The sequence below is a fragment of the Telmatherina bonti genome, assembly GCF_933228915.1.
Source record: "Telmatherina bonti genome assembly, chromosome: 9".
In the NCBI taxonomy this organism is placed as follows: Eukaryota; Metazoa; Chordata; class Actinopteri; order Atheriniformes; family Telmatherinidae; genus Telmatherina; species Telmatherina bonti.
The window spans coordinates 22,189,282-22,213,939 of record NC_136627.1 but is presented as its reverse complement, the minus strand read 5'-3'; the positions used below and the strand labels follow the sequence as shown (position 1 = coordinate 22,213,939).

General features: G+C 40.3%; 1 protein-coding gene across 2 annotated transcripts in view; it reads left to right on the top strand.

Annotated features, from left to right (window-relative positions):
• grik4 (glutamate receptor, ionotropic, kainate 4) overlaps positions 1-24,658 on the top strand; it is a gene marked incomplete at both ends in the record, with an annotated part of 175,185 nt that overhangs the window by 149,245 nt on the left and 1,282 nt on the right. The window contains 8 exons of one of the 2 annotated variants that reach the window (XM_079245816.1): positions 5,466-5,669; positions 12,007-12,120; positions 18,955-19,064; positions 19,927-20,100; positions 20,964-21,129; positions 21,865-22,090; positions 23,855-23,983; positions 24,083-24,201. In XM_079245816.1, the coding sequence (XP_079101942.1) occupies positions 5,466-5,669; positions 12,007-12,120; positions 18,955-19,064; positions 19,927-20,100; positions 20,964-21,129; positions 21,865-22,090; positions 23,855-23,983; positions 24,083-24,201 (1,242 nt within the window). Of the gene's footprint in view, positions 1-5,465; positions 5,670-12,006; positions 12,121-18,954; positions 19,065-19,926; positions 20,101-20,963; positions 21,130-21,864; positions 22,091-23,854; positions 23,984-24,082; positions 24,235-24,658 lie in introns of both variants that reach the window. The other variant, XM_079245815.1, reaches the window with a different exon arrangement.

Here is a 24,658-nt window from a genome sequence, read left to right as displayed (position 1 = left end):
TGTGCACTCATGACACGTCCACCTGACCTTTACAGCGCAGTTTCATTACACCTACACATAGCTGTCACCTTCCTACTTCAATATCACAAATAGCTCCAGGAAAAAAACAGTCACAGAATTGATTATCATTTTTACTGCCGAGCCACAAGCCCTGGGTTTGTAAGCATTGATTGGGTTTGTTACAAGGCACTGTTTAGAGCTTGCACAAACTGTCCTCATACTCTCAGTAGCAACAGCAGTGCAATGGAAAAAGCTCATTCTTGTTTTACTGTGAGATAAAATTCCTCTGGTTATGTTGTAATTGCATGTTTTTTCTCTGTCCTGAACATCCAGAAAGGCAGTAGTCTAACAATTAAGTTGAAAGATTGGCAGGTTTTCTGTATTTTCATTTCTTACTGATCCTAGTTGATTTGCATTGATCTGTTTCTGTTATAATGAGGCCGGTCGCCTAATTACCTGTTCAAAGGTTCACTTTGTATAAGACACAAGCAGTCAATGGAAAAGGCTTAGAAACAAACATTACAACCCAAAGGGGAACCAATTTGAATTATAAGTTCAAGAACTTAAAACGATCAAACACTCTTTTAAGTACACACTCCCTACCAACTATTCACAAATTTTCATCACATTTCTGTTACTCCATGTACCTCATCTAAGTGAGAACCACTAATGTTATAACAATAAATAAATACAGAAGAATTACTTTAATGCACAAATGCCAAAAAAAAAAGAGTGTATTTCTAAATACCCCCAATAATTGCCCCATTTCACTATAGAGATAAACAATTATAGGTTGCTGTGGTTAATTTTTTTTATCCACGTTGGTTTGTATCCATTTTTAAAAGCTCATTTTACTCATACAAAACTCAGGGTGGTCAGTTGCAACCTAAAGTTGCAAGAAATGTGTCTTCCAAGTGAAAATAAGCAGTGAATAAAACAAACCTTTGTGTTTCAGCAGTACACCATTTTCCTGCTTTCAGCAGATTCTCAATAGCTTGACTGGATGATTGGATAATTGTGACAGCAAAGCTTTGACAAGTTAGTTTAAAATTTAGTCTTTTTTTTCTAGTTGCTACAAATGAACAGAATGTGGATTATGTGGAAAAGAAAAACTCATCCAAGCACCTTTCAGACGCTCGCTACTGATTCCACAAACTCAACCACATTTATGAGTCCTTTATATGCTATTGGCTTCATTTAATATGTGGTGTTATCATGCTGCTAGCAAATGTTTCGTTACATTTGATTCATTTAACTAAACTACTCACTCAGCTGTCAGATAATTCAGGGTTCCATGTTGTTCCTTGTTTCTGATCAAATCCAGCGTGTTTCATTTACACATACATCTGTTTTCAATTCCAGCTCCATGTCCTTATAAAAAAATCGTACCTTCTCAATATTTACATCTACACTCAACCCACTTTTGTACTTAATGCGTGAAAGGGGCTTCAAGTCTCTCCTGTAGGAGTCATCTCTGCCTTTTCCAGCTACATTCCCCTCTGCTTTTCTGCAGTTCTCCCTCATACTACCCTTGTGTCACTGAGTGCTTTTTTATCCACTCACAAATGTGTTGGTAAAAACTCAACAGTGTGCAGTGCCGACTGATAAAAGCAGACACAAAGGCAGCTTTTCTGGCACACAGGCTCAGAGGCACCAAAGTATGTGCCCATGAATTTTCACACATACACACATACAATCTGTCCTCATTTTTCTAACTTTGAGCTCTATGTTTTTTGTTTTTGTGTTTTGTTTGTTTGTTTTTTGTTTGTTTGTTTATTTTTTTTGTTCTTCTTTATTGCTCTACAGTTGCATTTCCTGCGTTGTGTTTACTGTAAGATCCCCAAAAAGGTTCTGTTGTGATAGCTCTATTGAATTAACATGACCCAGCCCTTTTCTGTCAATGAACAAGTAATTTTGTTAATACTGTTAGAGATCAAAATGTTGCTCCTTTTCTAACCAGACAGCAGAGAGATCTGTTATCAGTTAGATTGTTTGTAACCCTACTGAACGAGTTGATATATTTGATGATACACAAAGTTTCTGAAATGTTTTGCATCTCTCTATGGTAAAAACTTTGCTCAAATCCTGTAGAACACGAACTGATACTGGTTTTCTGCCCCTAATAGATACCAGGAAGCAGAAGGTTACACTTTTGTTTTGTTAAACACGTGGTAGTAAATGGTAACCTGCCCACCCACACACACACACACACACACACACACACACACACACACACACACACACACACACACACACACACACACACACACACACACACACACACAAAAATTGGTTACATTTTATATATGATATACATATGATATCTATCTATATATATATATATATATATATATATATATATATATATATATATATATATATATATATATATATATATATATATATATTGTAAAGGGCCAAGTAAACACCTCATATAAAATAAAATTGAGCTTTTCTTACCATTTTTTAATGGGTTGTGCTTTAAAGGGTTAAGGATAAAAAAGAACCAGGTGAAAGAATTGAGGAGGGTTGTGTGAAGAAGACTTTTTAAACGCCATGGGGTTTTAAACATCACGGTGGTTGTGTATGAAGCTTAATATGAACAGTATCTACTTCTGCACCTGTGTACTTTTTTGTGCAAATATAAGAGTGTGCCTCTTCTACGGAACTTATCAGTCCGCAGCCAGGCTCCTCATGGCCTGGAAATAAGCGGCCGATTTAAAAGTCTGCATCTTTTTTTACAGCTTCAAACTCATAGCTTCATTGCTGTTTTGCTGGGGTGTGCAAAAGAAGGTAGATGGAATTTCATAGTGATTTCGTCTTCATAAAACGCAGCACTCTAAACCCCAGACAGACTTTTCATTCATAGTTATGCTTATATATTTTATTCTACATGTAACAAAGGTTTCTTATATGTTGCTATATTTTTTTTTGTTGTTGTTGTTGTTGGATGGTTGTTTTTCATTTTTTCTTTTTTTTTTTCACTTTTTGGATCAGCGTTTAATGGCACCTTTGTTTCTATTTCTGCAGCTAAGGTGACAAATTACTTTTTAAAAACATTTTTATGAAACACTTCAGCTCCATAAACTAGAAATAAATTGAAACTCAGGAAGAATGTCAAAGGAAAAAGCAAAGTTTGGAGTGTAAGAAAAAAAAAAAAAAAAAAGACATGTAGGCTGGATAACAGTCAAACAACTTCCCGTGTTATCGATTGCCGTTTGGATTTTTAGTGGTGTGATTGATGTTTTCAGGGCTTGTTTTATTAGGCTGAACTTATCCAGGTCAACACTGTGGGATGGAGATATACAAGATACAAAGGCAATATTTTCCAGCCTTACTCCGAGAGATTGAGCTTCCTAACGACAGAGGCCGTATATTATGAATATAGAAAGCTTCACCATTCTTCACACACATAAATCAATAGGAAGCAGGGAAATGAATTAGGTTTTGCTTGGCTAAGTGTTGTGTGAGAACAAAAATATGCATCTGTTACTGTTTCTCTGCTAAAGAACTGTGAAGTGAAACATCCCACTCTGTCTGGCTCGACTACAAGACGGTTTGGAGAAGCTTTAGCAGCTTATGTTGTTTGGCATGCTCACTGTAATATAATGCTCAGTCACTAAGGTGACATCTGACTGGCTGCTCAAAGTTTCACTGTAGAATTTAATGGGGGATCTTTGGCAAGATTGCAATATTATAATCACAGTTATGATGGATGCTCTCTTGTCTCTTTAGCGCAGGAACCTTCCAGACACGCTGCCTCTCATTAAATTCTAGATTAGCAAAAACTTATCTTAAAATAGTCAAATAACTTTATGTGATTTGTGTGACTTTGTGTGATTTCCAAACTGTATTTTGTTTTTCTTTACTTTGATAGAATTGGTATTAAGTGATGAAGAATGATCCCTGACCAAAATGTTTAAGGAGGCTGAACCAAACTAAATTTTATCCTCTGTTCTAATTTTTTAAGGATAGTTTGATTAAACTGTAGTTTTTTCTTTTCTTTTTTTACAACATGTATTACAAGGAGGAATATTTGATTTTTGTAATTAATGCCTCTATTCTTAGTACCACTTTGTAAAAAAAAAAAAAAAAAAAGTCCAAAAAGAGGTCAGTAAATTAAAAATAAAGTATTCTAAAAAAAATTTTTTTAAAAGTCTGGATTTAGTTATATTTCATACAATATGTTGAAAATAAGAGATAAGAACACATCATCTGTCTTTTAACACACATCAGCCACCTTACTCACTCTTTACTGCAGAATTCAACATCATCAAGTTAATTTTCTTTATACTGCTGCAGCTAAACATCATTAAGTTGGACAGATTAACAAAGTCTACACACAGATTCTAGGTGCAGAGTGGTGCTGTCAGAGACCATCAGTATTCATTTTGTTCTCAGCAGACCAGCTACCACACCAGATGTAGCAACGGCAAAATAAAATCAGGTCTATGTCGCCAAAAGAGCAATACTATGTGTTTTTACAGCTCAGGTTGCTCTTACAACACCGCTGGCTTTAAACAGCTCCCCCTCACACGGGTACTGTGGCTCCAAGCATTTATATTAACACAATTATTTGTCAAGCTACGTAAAAAGAAAGCCTTTTTTGTTTTTTATTGGTTTTTTTCTGTCTTTGGTGATGAATTAAACAGAACTTTGCTTGCTTTAGTTTAAAAATGTTGCTTTAGCGCCACACTCGTCTTTCATCACCATGTGATTCCAAGTAAACAAAACAATGTTAAAATGAATTCTCAAGCTGATTTTGGAGATGGTGCAGCAGAAAAGTACAAGCACCTGTCTTCTCGGTGATGTAGTAGATCCTGAACACACCTGCTTGACAGTTGCATTATTTGAAAAATACAGCACTAAGGTTGGCTCCAAAATACATCACTGCCGAGCTCTTTAAATCTTCCTGCAACATCAACTAAATGACAAAACAAGACATAAATAAACTGGCAGTCAAACACAGAGTCGGTTCTAAAAGACAGGCTGTAAATAGGTGTGCATGTGTGTGTGTGTGTGTGTTTGTGATCAGATGAGAAAATGCTTTTGTTTCTCATCCAGTATTTTTGCTGGATACAGCAGATTACCGAGCTCCTGCGGTGTGTTCCTGATCTTAGTACCTGGCCCCGCTTCAAATCCACAAATCAAGAGTTTTTGTTTAAGCCAGTAAACCTTGAGTGAACTGTGACCTCTCAGCAACATATGGGATGCTTTCACTGGGCTTCCTCTCTGTGAAGTCTTCAACCTGATCCAGTAAAGCTGCCTCATAAAACATTTAAGGGATACCAGGGTTTAGCGATGCACTCACATAAATTTTCAAGGCAAAGGATTTTAAGAGTTGTCACAGCAACGGCTGCGGGGGATGCTTTGCATTCTTGCAAACTTCAGCTCTTCGTTGTTTTGTTATGCTGCCATTTCTAGGCTGTCATAAAAATGCAATGTAAGCTGTGTTTCTTCTTCAGGAGAATCCGTATGTGATGCTGCGACCAAACTACCAAGAGCTTGAGGGAAATGACCGCTACGAAGGCTTCTGTGTGGACATGTTGAAGGAGCTGGCAGACATTCTCAAGTTTAAGTATCGTATCCGACTTGTTGGTGATGGAGTATATGGGGTCCCTGGGGCTAATGGAACATGGACCGGCATGGTTGGAGAGCTCATCTCGAGGGTATGTTAACACACACTGTTGCTTGGATGCTGTTTCATACAACATAACCACCATTCATACATCTATCCATCCATTGTCTTAGCCGCTTAGGTCAATTCAGGTTCACCAGTCCAAAGCAGCACAAATAACCAATACAACCATATATTATTCAATCATACACACGTAAAAGCATCATTTGCTATAAACGCTATAAATAGACATGCAAACAAAAATTAGATTGCTCAACCTTTCGTGTAATTTATTGCAAGCAGGTTTCTTCCACGTCATGTACTGTTTTTCTCTCAGCCAATCCCAGCGGAGAATTTTACTGCTCAGATCTAGAAACAAAAATGTGATTCCAACTTCTAGCACATTTTAGTTCCTATACAATGACAAGATATTAGCTAATACTTTAATTTGGGGGTTTTGGATCATGGAAATGGAGACCAAACTCTCTGGATTACCAGCTGGCTTCCATTATTTTGCCATATGAAGGACCAGCTTGAACAAATGAATAGAAATAGCAACTTTCAACTGGGAAATACATTTGTGTATTTCAGGTAACTATGTATTGTTTGACCATTGAAACTTTCAGGACAACTACTGTTTATAGTTTATAGTTCAGATTTTGGAAATGTTCCAATTGAGGAATTGAACTATGAATATTTCTTATCTAAGTAAGACGTAAGAGGGACCATGACCAGTCCACAGTACAGCACTGGCTGTACAACAATGTGAAATAAAGAACAACTTAGTTGTCAGGATGTGATGGAGGTGGTGGACCCAAATGCAGAGGCAGAATGCTGGGGGTGGGGAGGGGGGTTCTGGAACTCTCTTTATTTTAACTGACGAAAACTGAGGTGTATGAATACACAGAACACAACGAGACACAGGTGAAACAAATGAACTGAATGAACCCAGGTGAACTACTGAACACAGGCAAAACAGGAACAACCTACAAAATAAATCAGGAAACCAGGAACAAAGGACACAGGAAAACATAACCTCATGACATTAGTCATTCAGTGTTGAGAAATCTTTCCATCCAGTTTGCTGCATCGGAAAATTTAAAGAGTATTTTTGGTCCTCAAGTGGATTCGGTTAATTGTGGACATTTTGACCTTGGTTTTCTTAGTCATTGAAAGTCAAAGAAAGGCCCAAATCACAAATTAATTCCTCTCACACGCAACCAAAAAAAAAAGATTTTTTTACTGGCCATCTGTTAAGAAACCAGTACTTGTGAGAATGCAATTAAATTCTTGCAGAGCTGGCTATAATAAAACAGAATTTATTTCAGGAGAAGTAAAAACTTCATAAAGTCAAATCGGTTAATGTTTTAAAGGATAAATTCAAATTAAATTAAATTAAATTAAATTAAATTAAATTAAATTAAATTAAATTAAATTAAATTAAATTAAATTAAATTAAATTAAATTAAATTTCTATCCCAAAGGAAAATTTCATTGTTCAACCCATCAGCCCTCCTATTATCCCTCCACAGCCCCATTTTGAGCAACCAGGTGCCCACATCAATCGTACCACAGACACCTGACGCCTCCTCACCCTCCATCAAGCAGCTGTTGAAGCTGTGCTGAGCAGGACCAACATATGTAAAGCCGCAGGCCTCGATGGGTTTTCTGGACGTGTACTTAAAGTATGAGCCATGGAACTAGCTGGGGTCCTTACGGACTTGTTCAACCTGTACTGGGCTGGAGCAGTGGTACCAACCTGCTATAGGTCGACCTCCATTTCCCAAACACTCCAAGCCGTCAAACCTTGATGACGACCACTCAACAGCCCTCACTCCCATCATCCTTCACACCAGTGTGTCACAAGGCTGTGTGACTGGTCCGTTCATTTACTTCCTCTTTGTTCATGACTCCAGACTTTTACATTGCTCCAATACCATCATCCGGTTTGCAGATGACACCACCGTAAAGGGACTTATCAAGGACAATGATGAGTTTGCCCACAGAGGTGAAACGCCTGGCTGAGTTCTGCGACAGCAACAACCTCTTTCTGATCACCCAGAAAACAGAAGAATTCACTGGGGACTTTGGGAGAAAACCAAAACCAGCAAGAGACAAACACAGACGCTTGATACTGTGACTCTTTAACCCGATAACTACCTACTTACCACACGGAGCTAAGCCCCCACCCCCCTGCATACAACTCCTTCTTGTTACGTCATACAACCTGATGTAGAAGAAAAAAAGCCATTTTCTGAGACTCTTCAGAAATGTCAATATTTCAGTTTTTGGGGTTTTTTGTTGTTGCTTATTAAGCATTTCAAATACTCAATAAACTTTTCAAATAGTTCATTATTGACAACAGTTAATATGCGTTTTGTAAACATTTTAAACCTGCAACATGCTCTTTACATATCGTTCACTTATGGGGACAGAAATGTTTTTTTTGTTTCAAGCCGATCTCACTTTCATTTAGGATAAGTAAATAAAAAAATGTAATTCTCTTTTCTCATTTTCTTTTCTTGAACTAAAACTTGTTTTAGCTTTTTGAGGTCAAAGACACATGACAGTTTTTGCCATTTTCACCGTCATGCACCCTCTATTAACAGCTATTGCATCCATCCTGACCCGTTAGCTCTCTTCAGCCAGCAAAAGACGATCTTACAATGACTATTGTTTTGTTCCTTTTTTCCTTTTACTCTTCTAGCACTAGAATCTAGTGGTTCTTTGCTGAATCAACGACGTTGTGTGTTCCAAACAGCCAGTGTGTTTTCTAGTTTGAAGCGAAACTCTGCCGCAACATCCCCGATGTAAAAGTTGAATAGGGTAGTTTCTTAGCCTTGGGACGCTGCTGGGCAGCAGCGGTTCCAGAAATGCACGTGATAGATGTCACTGTGTCAGCTAACAAGTCTAGAACACATAGTTTTAAGGTCAGAAAGTTACATAATCCGTCTTTAACTAGTGTATTTCTCAAAGTAATCCCAACTTGTTGGTGGCTTTTTTTCATGTCACCTCCTGTCCTCAAGCTATCTGAATTGACCTTAATAGACTTTTCCTGCCTGAATCCATCTGGGCTTTTGCTATTAAACCTCTGAATGGTGTCTTGCATTCTTCCAGCTGTACTGTACATTGCTGTTTACAAGCAGATAAGGTTATTAGGAGGAGGGCAAAAGGAGAAAGAAAAGATTTAAAACTGAGAAAGAGTTAGGAGAAAAGCTGGGGTGAGAAAGAGGAGAAGGAGAATGATGTAGAGAATGACTGAGTCAATCCTACGAGGTGATCTGTCTTAATTCTGTGGGCTAATGGAGGGCAAAGTCATTATGTATGTAAAACAAGAAGTGCCTGCTCTTGTTATTGTCACAGCTTCAGCCCCATCTAAGTTTCCTCCTGAAGGCTGACCTTCAGACGGGCTACAGTTTAACTGAACGTGACTCCGACAGAAATCTCAGTAAGTGAGTGGCAAGCAGAGAAAAGACACACTTAAGAGGGATTTGCCATGGGACAGGGCTCATCTAAAGGAATGTACTGTTCGTAGAAAGACTTATGTTGTTTTGGGGGATTTTTTTTTATTCTTGCTCTTTTTTAAAGCTATAAAAAGAATAAGATGTATGGCCAAATAAAAAAAGATACCAAAACAGCCATGCCTGCAAGTTTAAAGGATAACTTGAGAGTATATGAAAGGCATGCTGGTAGCAGCAGAGGAGGACACCCTGAGGATGTTCTGGACAACAAATGCTTCTGTCCCTGCCTGAAAGATTCAAACTGAATAACATTTTAGTGCGTGAGGGTGATGATTTTAACTACTGCGAGACAGGCTGAGCTAACTGAGAAGCTTGTGAGAAAAAAAGTGGCAATTTCTTTGTAAAAGTGAAAGATTTTCCATCTTGTAATGTTGTTTTGTGTATGCATGTGTGCCAGTGCACTGCAAATAACCATCCACGCAACTATTTTCTTCCACTTATCCACGATCAAGTCACAAGGCCAGCAGCCAAAACAGGGAAGTCCAGACTTTTCCTTCCTCCAGCCACTTCTTCCAGTCTGCCAAGCCACTATTTCCAGTTTGTCCAGTGAGATCTTCCCACATGTCATTCTCCAGCATGTCTGGGGTCTTCCCCAGACCCTCATCCCAGTGGGACGTGCCTGGAACATCTCAACAGGCAACATCTTAACCATTTGTCACCACTCCCTTAATAATAAAGTACATTATGCAAGTTTTATCGTCATAATCAGCTTGCATTAACGGCAGTGAGTTGGATTTGTTTCCTGTGAGGGCTAGACTCCACCATGGCTGCCCTTCAATAACGATTCTGTTTATGGACAGAATTTTTTGGCACAACTGAGGTGTTGAGGCAATCCAGTGGCCTTCGGATTGGGTCTCTGCTTTTTTGAAGACAATGTGGCTCTGTTGGCTTCATCCGGCCGTCATCTCTAACTCTAGCTGGGGCATATCATACCTAGTGTAAAAATCATTGGCTGTCCTCTCCGGGTTGGGAATAGGGTCCTGCTCTGAGGGGAGGAGTTCAAGTATCTTGAGGTCTTGTTTATGAGAGTGGGGCTGAAAGAAAGATTGATAGGATTGGTGCATCAGTCTGTTGTGGTGAAGAAGGAATTGAATTCCCGTCAGATGAGATTGAGAATCTTCTTGTATCATTGCTGCTTTTCAGCAATATGGAGAAATGGTACCCTGCTGTTTCATACGAATGGACTGATAACCACTGATATTGTTGATATAATCGAGTGAGCATGTCTGAATTGGATGCACATTCCATGCAAGCACCTGATTGCTTGTTCAGCATCCTGCTATACTTTTTTAACCAATATTAGAGGTGAATTGATAATAGGAAAATAAAATCTTTTGATTTGTATAAATTAAACAGTCCAAGAGTCAGTAGTCATGTTTTATTCAAAATGTTTTTTTTTTTAAAAATGACCTCATTAAAGAACAAAATTCTCAAAGTTAAATCAGCAAAATTATGAAAAAGATATTTAAAACGCTTTTTCTACATTTTCGGCCTTTTGTTATTGCTTCGAAACCAGAAAAGTCCTGCAGACAATATGACAGAACACATCTAGTGACTTATCATTGCCCTGATGGATTTCATAGGTTGTGTGTGAATATACATGCATTGATGCAGCATCCTCAAGGGTCATATTTAATTCATGTCTTCCATTCACAAGTTTTACTTGTGTCATTTTTTTTTCTCTGGATTAACGTGAGTGGATTGAATGCAAGTGAAAACAGGTATGACACAATGCAGAGCAGCTGATATTAAATTGTCTATTTTATGTGGTGGCAGAAGGCAAATCAGCAGGAAGGCAAAGGACTCTAGTAATCTATATTAATATTCTATTGTTACATAAATATTTCAGTGGCTGTTAAGACTGTGTGTTCATTTTTCAAAGAACCAGATACTGTCTTTGCTGGGTGACGACTGCCTGGATGGTCGTTTCTTGCATGCGCCATCCTTCCAGCTGTGGGCACGGGCAATCAGACTTTCAAAGAACAGAGAGACAGAGATGAAAAAGAAAGGAGAAAAAAAAGACCTGATGATGTAGGCTCTACACCTCCAGGTGAAGGATGGGGCAGCATTAGGCCTGAGTGTGCGGCAGAGGCAAAGGCAAGGTCAAAGAAGAGTAAAATTTAGGAGTGATGCATTAATTTAAGCACAGGTCAAAGTGCGAATCTAGACGAAGCTTTTTAAATGTGTAATAAAGGTTAGAATGGTCATTAAAGCCCTTTTTTTTCTCATTGACTTTAAAATTCTTTTCCGTGTGAATGAGATGCCCCTCACATTCCTTCACAAAGAAGCAGCATGTTGTAGATTTGAGTGGCGCCTGCACTGCTGCAGCGGCGCTCCCCTCTGCTCATTCTCATCCTCCCATTCCCCTCCATCTCCCCAATCCTCTTAGCCCTCCTGCAGCAGACAAAGAGCAATGCTTTACTGCTTTCTCTCTTCGGTCCTCGAGGAGATGAAAAATCCCTTGCAGTTGCACTTTGCTGGCCTGTATTATTAGCAGCAAGCTATCCAGCATTGACCATTTCTACATGTGCGCGTGTGTCTTTGTGTTTCTAAGTGTGTGTTTTACCAGGAAATGATTTGTCTTGACAGCACTCCCTGTGCTGGTCACAACAGTTATCCTGGGCTCACTTGTGCCCTACAGACTCTCACAAACACACACCCACACACACACACACACACAAGGCCAGAGCTGGATTATCCTCTCCACAGATAGCGCTATTGGTGGACAAAGAGGCTAAAGGATACAAGCAGTCATTATTGGGGTTTTGGCAGGCCCTTTCTTGTGTCATTCTCATCTTCTTTTCAAGGAGTTATGTCATAAACGTGACGTTATTGCTGAGAGCTGTGGTTGCATTACTTGTTTTTCAGAAAGCTGACCTGGCAGTCGCCGGCCTGACCATCACGGCAGAGCGAGAAAAGGTGATCGACTTCTCCAAGCCGTTCATGACCCTCGGTATCAGCATTATGTACCGCGTCCACATTGTGAGTTACCTCCCACACACACTCACTTTAACCGGTTGAACTACTTCTCAAACAGATCAGAGAAATGCAACAGCGGCGCCGCTCTCCCCTCTGTTCTGCAGACTCTCTTTTAGCCTGTCTAAATCCTTCAGTAACTTCTGCTCATCGGCACCTTATTGCTGGGCTTTACCTCTCAGCTGCTGCTCTCCTCTTCATCTGTGTGTTTTTCGTGGCTCCGCCATCCCCTGCCTGCTTTCATCTACGCTCTCTCTCCCCTTCCCCTGGAGCGTCAACTTCTTGTCCAGTTTTTTTTTTCCACTTCTCCTGTGTTCTTTCATTTCCTCTTCTACTATCGTGAACCCCCCCCTTCTGCCAGCACCAGATGGTGTGTTTCATAGTGTGAACTTCCTAGTGAATTTAGTAGTTTCATAGTTGTCTTCTGCTTGCTTTCTCATTACACTTGGCTGTCTAATTCACGCAACAATGCCCTCCACGCACAACAGAGACTAAACCCGAGCAAGAAAGAGTGAAATAACAGCAGTGCAGGTGGAAATGAGCCGGTGTTTGCCGAGTCAGTGGCCCATTAATCATCAGTTCTCCCCTGAAACCCAAGGTGACACGGCGGGGTCCAGTGGCACTGGCCACAGTCCTCAATGAGGTGTTCTGGCATGTGCACAAACTAACATTACTGTAGTATCCCAGGGGGGGCATTTACTCACATTCTGTTTCCATCTTGCTGCTGTCTCCACTTCTTGCCCACCTCCTTCCTTTTCTCACCTTCCCGCAGTCTGTGCACAGTTCCTGTGGCTGTGGACTCAATTGAGCACCAACTGTTGGGGAGAATCAATCGATTGCAGCAGGTGCAGCGTTAAATGGGCTGCTTGGCAGCATATGACCTCAGAGGTGGGAAGCAGGCAGGCAGGTGGCAGCATGAGGAGATGATGTGGCGCCAGCGTCCCCACAGGGCTGGCACACAGAGTCAAAGAGCTGAATTAGACTTGAATTGACCCAAATTTCTGGGTAAGAGGTCAGCGGACGAGAAACAGAGACGTGAGTGTTGGAAAAGGTAGAAGGAAGGACAGAGAATTAACGATGAAGGCCAGCATCCTCCAGCTTTTTCTCTCCTCTGTTTCCGTCCCTCATTTCCACATGCGCGCCTTACTTTCCTCTTGCCCCATGGCATTTTCTTAGATCTGATTCACAGAGGTCCCTCGGCACGCTCTAAAATTCGATATTTGAATTTCTGTGACTGCACTTGTTTAGTTCTAATCCACTGACAATTGATCTCAGGCACAGTGATTCCTACAAGGGGGTCTGCTGCTTATTTCAAACTTAAAATGAAAATTTCAGTCCAATCAATAACAATGGCGAATCCGATAAAATGAAAGTGCCTTCTGGGTATTAATTACCATTTAATCTTATCTCCCCCATCTTACTCCCTTTCTTTTACTCACAGCTATTGTTTCACTCTTTTATTGTTGTTATAATATTATTAAATATTTTTTTAAGTCTTGTTAGTGATTTCCGTTTACAAAGCGTAAGACGCATGCTGTTCAATGTGGAGGATAGCACTACAAAACAAGGATAACAAAAGAATAAGGTGCTATCCTGCAAACTGTCCATGCACACTACAAAGCTGTTCCAGGCTACAAAGCCTCATGCTTCCTTTAAAGCAAGCTGAGACCAAAGACAGCTGAACACATCTACACCAAAGCTTCACCGATTTCTGTATAAAAAAAGGACCGTCAACTGCCACAGTCACACTTTATGTAGACTCTTGAGAACATCAGTATCACAAGACTTAATTACTTACCGTGTGATTTTATGTCAGCATGTTGCTTTACGCAAAAAGATGAGAGAGTTGATTCTCTGCAGGGACCACTGTTGGCTTGTTTACTCTTTATGAGGCACTGACTCTGCAATAAAACCACAGGAAGAAAAAAAATCTCAAACAGTTCTGCATCCTGTCTGCAGCGTAGGTGCACTGCATGTCTCATTTTATTTTGCTATGTTCCCTCGCTATACTGTGACAGGTTTTGATTAGAGGCTGGCTAATACACTCAGTCATATGGAATTGCATGTGAAATAATTTGGTGTTTTGGCAAGCATGTGGTTTGCAGTGACAGACTTGTTGATGCAATGTGTATCACTGCAGATTTGAGCTCAAACTCAAAGCACAGATGAGATTTGCCTTTCATTACTTTAAGATCTGCACACTCAGTTCTATTTCTGTCATTTAAACACTCCCATTCATTTGAAGACTTTGACTAAAGAAGCACTTTTGTTTGTAAAAGAGATGGGGGAGTGTTTTTTTAATTAGGTACAGGAGTTAATTAGGGATGTATGAAAGCTGTGTCAGAGTCAACAGCTGTCCTGAAGGCAGAGCATGGCATAACAAGCATTACTGACTATCTGGCCACACACATCCTCTGACAAAATTACACAAGCACAAATTTAGATGTGCTCACCCACACAGTTTTGCACATGTGTACAAATCACCCTGACATAAAGCCAGACAAGCTGGCAAGCTCGGGAGGCAGCAGGATGTTGTTGTGAATGTGACCCAGTGACCTCTGCCATATCAGCTCCTCTCTGCAGATTGTCCTTTAGCCGTTTCATCAGGCACAACAGCTGACAGCATCTGTTCTGACACAATTAGCAATGTGCACATTATCAAAGAGCCCAGAGTAAAAGACGCAGAGAGGGACAGGAAGAAAGACAACATGAAAGAGAATGAGAAAGAAAAGGGAAGAAAGAGAAGCAGAAAGAACAGAGAGAGGACAGAGAAATCGGCGCAGGTGAATGTGGAAGTAAAAATGACAATAGGAAGTCTCCTTCAGTGAGTCAGTATACAGGCAGACAGCCTCAGGGGGCAACAGCGTGGTATGAATACCAACAAGCACAATGACTAGGTGGAATCCTTGACTGGATAACCTCACCAGTTCCTTCTGCCACCCTCCTGGCATGCAGGCAATCCCCAGGGAGAGGCAAAGAGGAAGTGGAGAACAAGGACAGTGGAAGGTAAAATGAAGGAGTTCTGATCTGCGTGTTAAGAGGAGGAACAGGCCGACGCTTACTGTAGCAGGCTGCAATTCTTTACGGTTTTATTTGCAGAGATTTACTCATAAAAGCAGGTCATAAAGGATGTTTCGCCTTCTGTGCCATGTCTGCATTATTTTACATCCTTCTATGATTCTCGCCACACCCTCTTATTGCCTTATATAAACCTTCAAAATGCAATAAAAAATTATTTAAATGTTGCAGCAAGTGTTTGTGTTTAATGCGAGCAGACTGTCACCATGGTGTGGTCTCATAAATTCACATTAGATGCTTATTGACTTTAACACATGCACCAAAGCAACTGTTATTGTCAGCATCACCGGTGTGTTGTAACATCTGTTTTCTGTCGTTTCCATGTGCAGATCTCCTGTTGAGCATTCACTATCAGGTTTACAGTGGTGGCTGTTTTTCCCAGCCGGCAGTGAACTACCTGCTGCCTCTGTACTGAGCAGAGGTGTTGCCCGAGCACGTACAGTATCTGCCCTGCTAAATATGACTGACAGCACAGACAGCTGCTGACAAGATTTGAGAGAGAGGCACACACACAAACAAAAGGCAGCCAAGAGACTGTCTTGCACCCACAGACTAACCTTCCATGACAAAGAGAGTAGACCACCTATACATCTTTGAGATAAGTATTATAACAACCATCTGGTTATGTGATAATATGCAAATAGCAGCAATTTTCAGAGGCTTGTAAGAGTATGATATTATCACTGAAGGGGTTCATCTTAGACATATGTAGCACTTGTTGAGCTTCATTTCTTTTGCATAGAATATGGACAAAGGGGGAAAAAAAATGCCATTTATGGTTGGAGTCTTACATTTGTAGTAGAGGCATGCTGTTTCAAGTGATTGTGCTGATATACATGCACTGAACATTTGTGCATAGTCAGTTATTTTCCCTGTTAATAATATCTTAACTGGTGTTTATGATACATGATTGGACAACCTGCTTTGTCACCTTTACAGCAAGTTATAACATGTATGGGTTGTGTTTCTGTGAAGTGAGCAACAAGGCTATATGTGTAGACCCCATAACATGTGCCAAAATATGCTATATTCTATATATGTTTTTAGTGTGACATTAACACGCTCATTGCATCAGCTTCTAAGTCACTGATACTCAACATTGTGAATGTTACTTCTAATAGTCTCTGATCTTGGGTTTTTTTTTTTCTTTTTTACTTCTAAGTTTTTCATGCTCAGAATTCAGCCACTTTGCGGCTGCAGTCTGGTGCTGAGAAAGTCATGCAGGGGGATTTTATCAGAGTAAAAATGGAGTTTAAAAAAAAAAGTGGCATTTAAAAGTAGTGATGTTGGAAAAAGAAAAGTGTTTCTTGCAGCAATAGTACCAAAACAATGAGCATGAATGTGGACAAACACTGTCGGGTTTGTCTCCTTGATCCAATAAGAATGTGAGATCATTAGTTATTAGGAAACTATTACGATTAATGTTAAGTTTTAAAACAGTTTTGTAATCTGACAACAGTTGTTTCTAACATAGCATGGTTCATTTTATTAAACTAGTTCTTTCAATTCATCATGACAAAAAAAAACATCATGATGTTTTGGAATTGTAATATCTTTCACATAGTTTCTAATTAGCATTTAGCATTTCTTTAGCATTAGTGTGTCTGTTACATCCTCACCAATATTTTCCCCTCCATCTCCAGAAACATTTTGTCTCAGTCTTAGAGTAAATATTTTACAGCACCAAACTCAGGACTTCTAAGCTGCACAACTCCGATCATTTCCGTCTTCCCGTAATCTGTGTCTATTTCTAAGCTTCTCTGCAGCTCTTCCAGTTCTCGCCATCTGTTTGCATTACAGTCTTGCGTTTCTGCAGTTCTCTTTATCTTAATAATGGCACCTTGGTGGAAACTTAAGATGTGGTCACACAGAACCAGCAGTTTTACAAAATGCTGCTTCAGCTCCAAACAGGACCAGCAAGCAGGAGGACACCTGTCAGCACATGCTGCTTTTACCCCAACACTGCCGGCACCAACCAGCGACAGCGCCTCTACTACAGCCCTCTACCTCTGAGAAAGCCATCATGTGTTTGAGCTCTCTACTGGTCTATTTCCAGACAGCTATCATCATTATGGTCACACGCAATTACACTATAGATAGACTGGCATATATTATGACTGGCAGGCTGATTTGAATCTCACTAGAAATTATACTGGATCTCACTCTCCCCTGCTGCCTTTTGCACCACTTTCATTTAACTCTGCCAGGCTAATATGCAAGTGATTACATCCGCATTAATGAATTTTCATCTTTGTGCAATTCTGAATGGGGATTCTTTATCATAACAAATGCCCAGCAAAATAATTTCACCCTTTTTGCCTCAAATTTAATTTTAGGGGGCCCAGAAATGGATCACTACACTGTTCTGGTTTGCATGAGGTTTCCCAGGAGTACATAATTGAGTATATTTCCATAAAAGTGATTTGTGCTTGTTCAGTTGGGCTCCAAGGTGCAGGATGTTGTCATAGAAGTGGAAAATTGTGAATTTCTATTCGGTGTGTAGCACATTTGTCTCATAACAGCACTTGGACAGTTAGTTGTTTGATCACCTCCACTCAGTTGCTGTCCTCCCGCCCCGAACAGCCACCTCCATTTCATAGTCATTAACAGATGGTGGACGTGCATCTGTGTGTAAATGGCTAATATTCCCTGGCTGACAGGGGAAAAGCTCAGTACGCATGTAACAAATACTGTATGAGCACACAAGCTCATAAACAAGCATGCACACCTTGTGACACCGGTTCATCATTATTGGTTTCATTTAGAGGACAATAGCTGTTGGTACTGGATTATGAGACAATAGAAATTACCTTCTGTATTCCCATTGGTCTACTGGGTGCTGACCTTATTTCAGCCACTTTATCACTGGTAACAAAACCAAACTGATATGCAGCTCGTAGTTGCTCGCTAGCCTTTCCGCTCAAGCCAGTGTTATTAATCTCCTTTGCTTTTTTTTCTCTTCTGAGCCTCTGTGCACCCCTAGCCATATTGGAAGTCAAGTATAGGTCATGGAAATGAATTTGTGTTTAATGTAGCTGTAATGGCTTAGTTGATTATTTGACCTTTCTCACTGTGCTGTATGCAGCTTTGTGGGAGTTGCAAATACAGCCTGTTGTCTTACTTTTTTTTTAATAACTCTTTGTGATTCCTTACGACTGGGTCTGATACTGCATTATGCAACGTTAGTAAGTGTATTTTTATTATTTTTCAGTGCCAAAATCTTCAAATAGCCTCTCTTATCTGTGGTGGTGGCATCAGACGAATGCCATGGAGTGTTGACAGTTCATGGGAGAGTGAGTTTGTGCTCTCATAGAGCGTTGAGCTGAATGTTTACATGTAAATGAGATTCACATAATTACAGTGCTATCGGTTTGGGACAGGAAAATCTATGCTCGCCGCATCAAAATCCCTTTATTTACTGTCACAGTCACCTTTTCTTTTATCTTCTCCAAATTAAAAGGGAGCTGTTAATGCTAGTTAACACAGGCCAAATTGGCCTGAAGCAAAGAAATAAACTCTGAAATTCAGCAACATTTCTTTTTTTAATTAATCCTAGCTGTGAGAGAAGATACTTCAAACTGTTTTTTGTATGCAAATTAGTTCACTATCACCGTTACAAGTAAGTATTTAACCTCTTGCTCCTCTTTTAAGAAAAGCCTGTGCTGGGTTGGCTGAGGGGTTTGATCACAGAATCAAACAGCTGTTCGGTTTGAGGAAGCTTTAATAACTTCAGCTTTGCACTTTGTGTGTTTTGTGTTTCAGGGACGTAGGCCAGGCTACTTCTCCTTTCTGGATCCCTTCTCCCCAGGCGTCTGGCTCTTCATGCTTCTGGCCTACTTGGCTGTCAGCTGTGTCCTCTTTCTGGTGGCCAGGTAAAGAGCTCAGCCTCTACAGGGCGAGAGAGAACATGAGATCAACAAAGGGCTGCGTACAGAGAGTAAAAACACAAAAGGGTTTGTTAGGGGAGTACACAGTGCAGGAAACAGGTGTCTGTTCTATTGCTTTCCTTGAGTTTCTGTGGCTGATCTTCCACACGCAGAGAAAGAGACGTTCTCCTCCCATCAACGTGTCTCCAGCGCCACACTGTCATCTGTTGGCCAGGGAGGGTACTGCCACAACCGCAACTGAAATTACAGTGGAAATGTCAAATGGGGAAAAAAGTTATCTCTCATAACATCCAGCAGAAATTGAATTAAATTTCACAGATTTGTGTATGTGCTATACCTCTAAAGAGAGTTTAATGTGTGGCAGGGAGCTTGTTAATGAGGACTACATGTAGACATTTGGTGTGATTTAATCCTGACAGTTGTGCAGAAAACCAGGTATGTCTTTAATTTTTATGGGTTTCATAAATATTCCCTTTATGATTATTTGGAAAGTATCAGAATTTAAGTGGATTTCTGCTTTATAAATTCGATTTTCTATCATCTAAAAATCTTTTTTCGATTATTGGACCTGTCTTTTTATCAAGGAAATTATTCTCCCTATTCAAGTCAGAGGACTGTTGGCTTAGTCCTCCATAAAGCAGAGTTTTCACCTGAATTTAGTTTTATGTAGCAGGATCTGAGCACACAAATTATGTTGGTTTTCTCTCTAGAGAGCCAAGGGGACTTTTGTGCTCAGAGCTTTTACTCCTCTTTCTGTCTACACATCCCTGGGTCTATCAGGCGGTGTTGGCTACATTCCCCTTGCCTCTCACTGTTGACACAACCTCTGTTGTCTCATTCCTCCCAGACTGACACCTTATGAGTGGTACAATCCACACCCTTGTCTAAAGGGACGGTGTAACCTGTTGATCAACCAGTACTCACTTGGCAACAGTTTCTGGTTCCCCGTTGGGGGCTTCATGCAGCAAGGATCCACCATCGCTCCCAGAGCTCTGTCCACACGTTGCGTCAGCGGAGTGTGGTTAGTATTTATTTTAATAAAATGTTCACACATTCAGTTCTGTTCTCTTCATTTTGTGCATGTTGCTCTGCTGTAAACTGCATTTCTTTGAAGGGATCTTTCATCCCATTTTGAGCATTGCACATTTCTGCAAACCAGGGATAATTCTAGTATCAACGTTTCTGAACAAATGTGATTTAGTTTCACTATCGACCATGACAAACAGCAGCATTGTCTGGAATCTCCATGGTTGTTAACAGCTGTGTTTGAAAGTAAAACACGGCTCAAATGATGGCAAGCTAAAGGGAGCTCAGCTCCCCCAAAAAGCAGATGAGCAGCCTATAAAACACTCTCATGAGAAGCTGATAAAGTCAGATTCGTAATGTTTGTTTAAATAAATGTTTTTAAGGATTGTGTGGCCATTTGTTTAATGAGAGAGACTACCTACAGGAGCTGTCGTGTGAATAAATGAGACTGGAGCATTTATTGCTGACATTACATGCTTTACTTATGTGAGAATAGTGCAGATTACACCTGTTGGGGGCTTTCAAAAAGATAAAATAGTAACTTTTTACTTGGATGTCTTGATTGGATCGTATAGTTATGTTCCATTGTACATGTGAGGATATAATAAAGTCGGACTTTTCAGCTAAGACATCATCCACAGCAACCATTGCCATATTTCCCCAAGCAGACACACCCATTCATTCATCCACCCCATCATCCACTGCAAATCCTCTCATATCTTCCCCTCTCAGGTGTGCCGTTATTTTAATCTTCCTACGCTTTCACCCAGATAATCTATCTTCATACAGCAGCCTGCAAATTTACATACCATCATAGATAAATACATATGTCCTTTATCCCTGCTTTCCTACACACAGGTGGGCCTTTACATTAATCATCATCTCTTCGTACACCGCCAACCTGGCTGCCTTCCTAACTGTACAGAGGATGGAAGTGCCAATAGAGTCCGTGGACGACCTGGCAGATCAGACTGCAATAGAGTATGGCACCATGCACGGAGGTTCCACAATGACCTTTTTTCAGGTGAGAGCTTGCCTTACACACACTTTTTAAAAGTCTGCGATGCACTGTTTTATAGTTTCTGTCATAGAGGGACAGACCCACTTCAGAGCCTCTTGTGATCAATGGGTCATCAGAGATGTGATCCTAATCATCCCCTACCTGTCCTTCCTGTCATCCTCCTCTCACCTCAGGTTTTATCTGTTTCCTGTCTGTTGTCCGCAAAGCCATTCAATATCCCTCTTCTCAGGGGGATGGGGGCACTGTCCATGTCTCACACTATCTGCTGTCATGTTCTAGAGATTTGACCGCAGAGAGACAGAAAGAGACAGGTAGAAACACAGAGAGAGGGTATTATAAGGGGAAGGGAATGGTGAAGAAGGATGTTGGGGGAAGAGAAAGGAGGGTTAGCCTTGTACTCCTCTGTGCTTTTATATCCACTGGACCTTGAAAAACTCAAAGAAGACTGGTCAAGAGAAAGCCAAAGACAAGCAGCAAAATGTATTTTTGGCTACTCAAAAGGGAAAAGAACAGCAAATCGGAGTTTTAATAATGTCATGTAACAGGATAACACATATGAATGAGTTAGGCTCCACTCCTTCCAAACATTTTTACTGGATAAAGGGAGTATAGAAAATAAATAGCGAGTAAATGAACAAATGAATGAATGAAGAGTAAGCTCTGAATTAATATTTGCAAGCACAATAATGATACTTGCTGGGGTGACCTTTTCATGTGACTTCTCAACTTGCTGTGCAGAACTCTCGTTACCAGACCTACCAGCGCATGTGGAACTTCATGCACTCAAAGCAACCCAGCGTGTTTGTAAAGAGCACAGAGGAAGGGATCGCCCGTGTCCTCAACGCTAACTACGCCTACTTGTTGGAAAGCACCATGAATGAATACTACCGCCAGAGGAACTGCAACCTGACTCAGATTGGAGGGCTCCTGGACACCAAGGGCTATGGCATCGGCATGCCACTGGGTGAGTAGAGGACAACAGGGCTGAGAAGACTTCAGACGGGGAAAGAGAGAAGTGGTTGTGGGTATACTGCGGCTTGCTAGAACAGAACACAGTTAATCAGAAGAGCAATTGGGAAAGAGGCTCAGTGTAAAATGGAGGCAGAACCGATGGTTTCACCTAAATGCTCTGTATAATTCAGCGTTGCTGAGAAGCTGAAAGAAGAGCAGGAGCGTCAGTTGGCAAATGAACCACAAATGTCACATTGAAGACTTAAAAAGAAAAAATAAAGCCTTGGCATGGTCAAATATGGCTGCTCCTATTGAAAAAAAAAAGCAGAAAACTAAAGAAACTAAAGCAACTAAACTTTAATAGAGCAGCTGTTTGCTTCCTTGCTGTGATGGGGAACTGAAAATATTGTCCCAGTTAAATGTTAAAACTGCTCCTGCATGACTCACTTCCTGCTCCAAGAGGACAAACGCAAGGTTTACTTACACTTTGATGTCAGCTTGAGTCAAACTGCAGAAAGAGAGAAACATATCTGAAGGCAAACAAGATTAATTTTAAATCCTTTAAAGTTTAAAGGCTATAAAGCTGCTCTGTAGAAGGAGATGTTCCACTCTGTACTGTGATGGGACCCACATCTTATACCTGGAAACTCTTCCTCTTTCATGAAGCAATTCCACGTCTACTAGCAGAGAAATAATGATGATGATGCCCTATGATATGACTTAGTAATAGTGGTGTTTTTGCTAAAAGACAGCATGAGTAATTTTTAATAATTTACTTTATTGATTGCAAGTCATTACAACTCGTGTACTTAATAATTATTCTGTCACATTACTTATTTGTTTCCCAGGCAGATCTCCCAGCGTTCCCATTCAGAATTGGGCTGGAAGAGTTCAGAGGTTGCTTTTCCATATTGTATTTAGAGGTTCAGTAAGGATGGCTCCTCCCTCCTTAAGTTTTACATGAAGTGTGTTGACAGGTGGACTCTGTACTTTGCAGTTTTTTCTATAACTATAATACCTGCTTGACTGGCTTGTAACCTCAGTAGAACAATACAGTTTCAGGTACTGCTGCACCGATCTGTTCCATGTCATATTGTAGAAAAGCACCAACTGTTCAATCAAAGATGGCAGGCCATCCTGGCTGAGATAGAATAAAACTACTCCAAGTAATGTAATAACCACAGCCATGTTGTACAGATGGGATGTCTGTTTTTTCCTGCTTGAATGTAAAAGGCGTTTTTTTTTTTCTTCTCTTCTTTCGAACATAAACACCAAGATGTTCAGTTTCGTTTTATTTGTCAAAATCATTTTTCCTGTTGCTGGTTTGTCCATGCAATGCTTTTTCAGAAATACCAGGTAATATTAAATGTGGTTTTTATTTGTGTAGAACCATATTTAGACGTCGCACTGCCATATTACCAAAGCAAGCCAGAGAGGAAAAACCAAACCAGAGCAGGTTTTTGGCATTTTTCACAGCTTATCATAGTTTTTCTGTCATACTTGAAAGGGATGGTTGATGTGAAGCATAGGTCAATACACACAGCAACACTAGAGCTTAATTAGCTGCTGACTCATGATCATCTTATTCATTCAACACACCAGAATCTAATTTTATCCAATGTCATGATTTGATTCATGTATTTAATTTTTCTGTTTTTTCTGTTTTTAAAGCTGCAATGTGATGATTAAAGTTTTATATATATATTCAGAAATTTCAGAAACTTATGATCAGTGAAGTCCTGTTTTGTACACACTGTTGTGTTTCTCTTCCCTTCAGGATCAGTGTACCGTGATGAGTTTGACCTCGCCATCCTCAAACTTCAGGAGGACAATCGTTTGGAGATCCTCAAGAGGAAGTGGTGGGATGGTGGCAAGTGTCCAAAGGAGGAGGACCACCGGGCCAAAGGTTTATTTTCTTTCTCTTTTATTATTATTAATGCTCATGATAATTTCTTACAACTCACTCATTCCATTTCGCCTCATTTTTCCCACCATATCACTCCAGGTCTGGGTATGGAGAACATCGGTGGTATCTTTGTGGTGCTGGTGTGTGGACTCTTGGTGGCTATCTTCATGGCCGTGCTGGAGTTTGTCTGGATGTTAAAACAGGCGCCAGGAAACGAGGTGAGAGAGGGCTATCTAACCTGCATCTGCTTTGTCTCCCTCTCCTCTCCTTGGCACCCTCCCCCTCGTGGAGCTGCGAGATTTTGACAGGAAGTGTAGCGCCCATCTTCTCCCAGCGAACACAACCTTTCCTAATCCAGCCTGAGACATAACCAGCAAAAAAAAACAAAACAAATACATACCTCAAGTTTAATTCATTCAGAGTACATGTATGCATGGATTATTTTTAAAACATAGTTTGTTGATACGGCGAGTATTTATAGCTCTTATTGGTACTGAAAACATGTCTGCAGGGTACCACCAATGAAAGTCACATATAGTTAAAGTTGTTTGGCTGCACTTTAATTAGATCACCTTTTTATTCAAAAAAATATATCACGAATTATATCCAGATCTGCACTCCCATTCCAGCTGACAGAGACCAGAAGCCTTTTATACATACAGAGGGTGGATGATG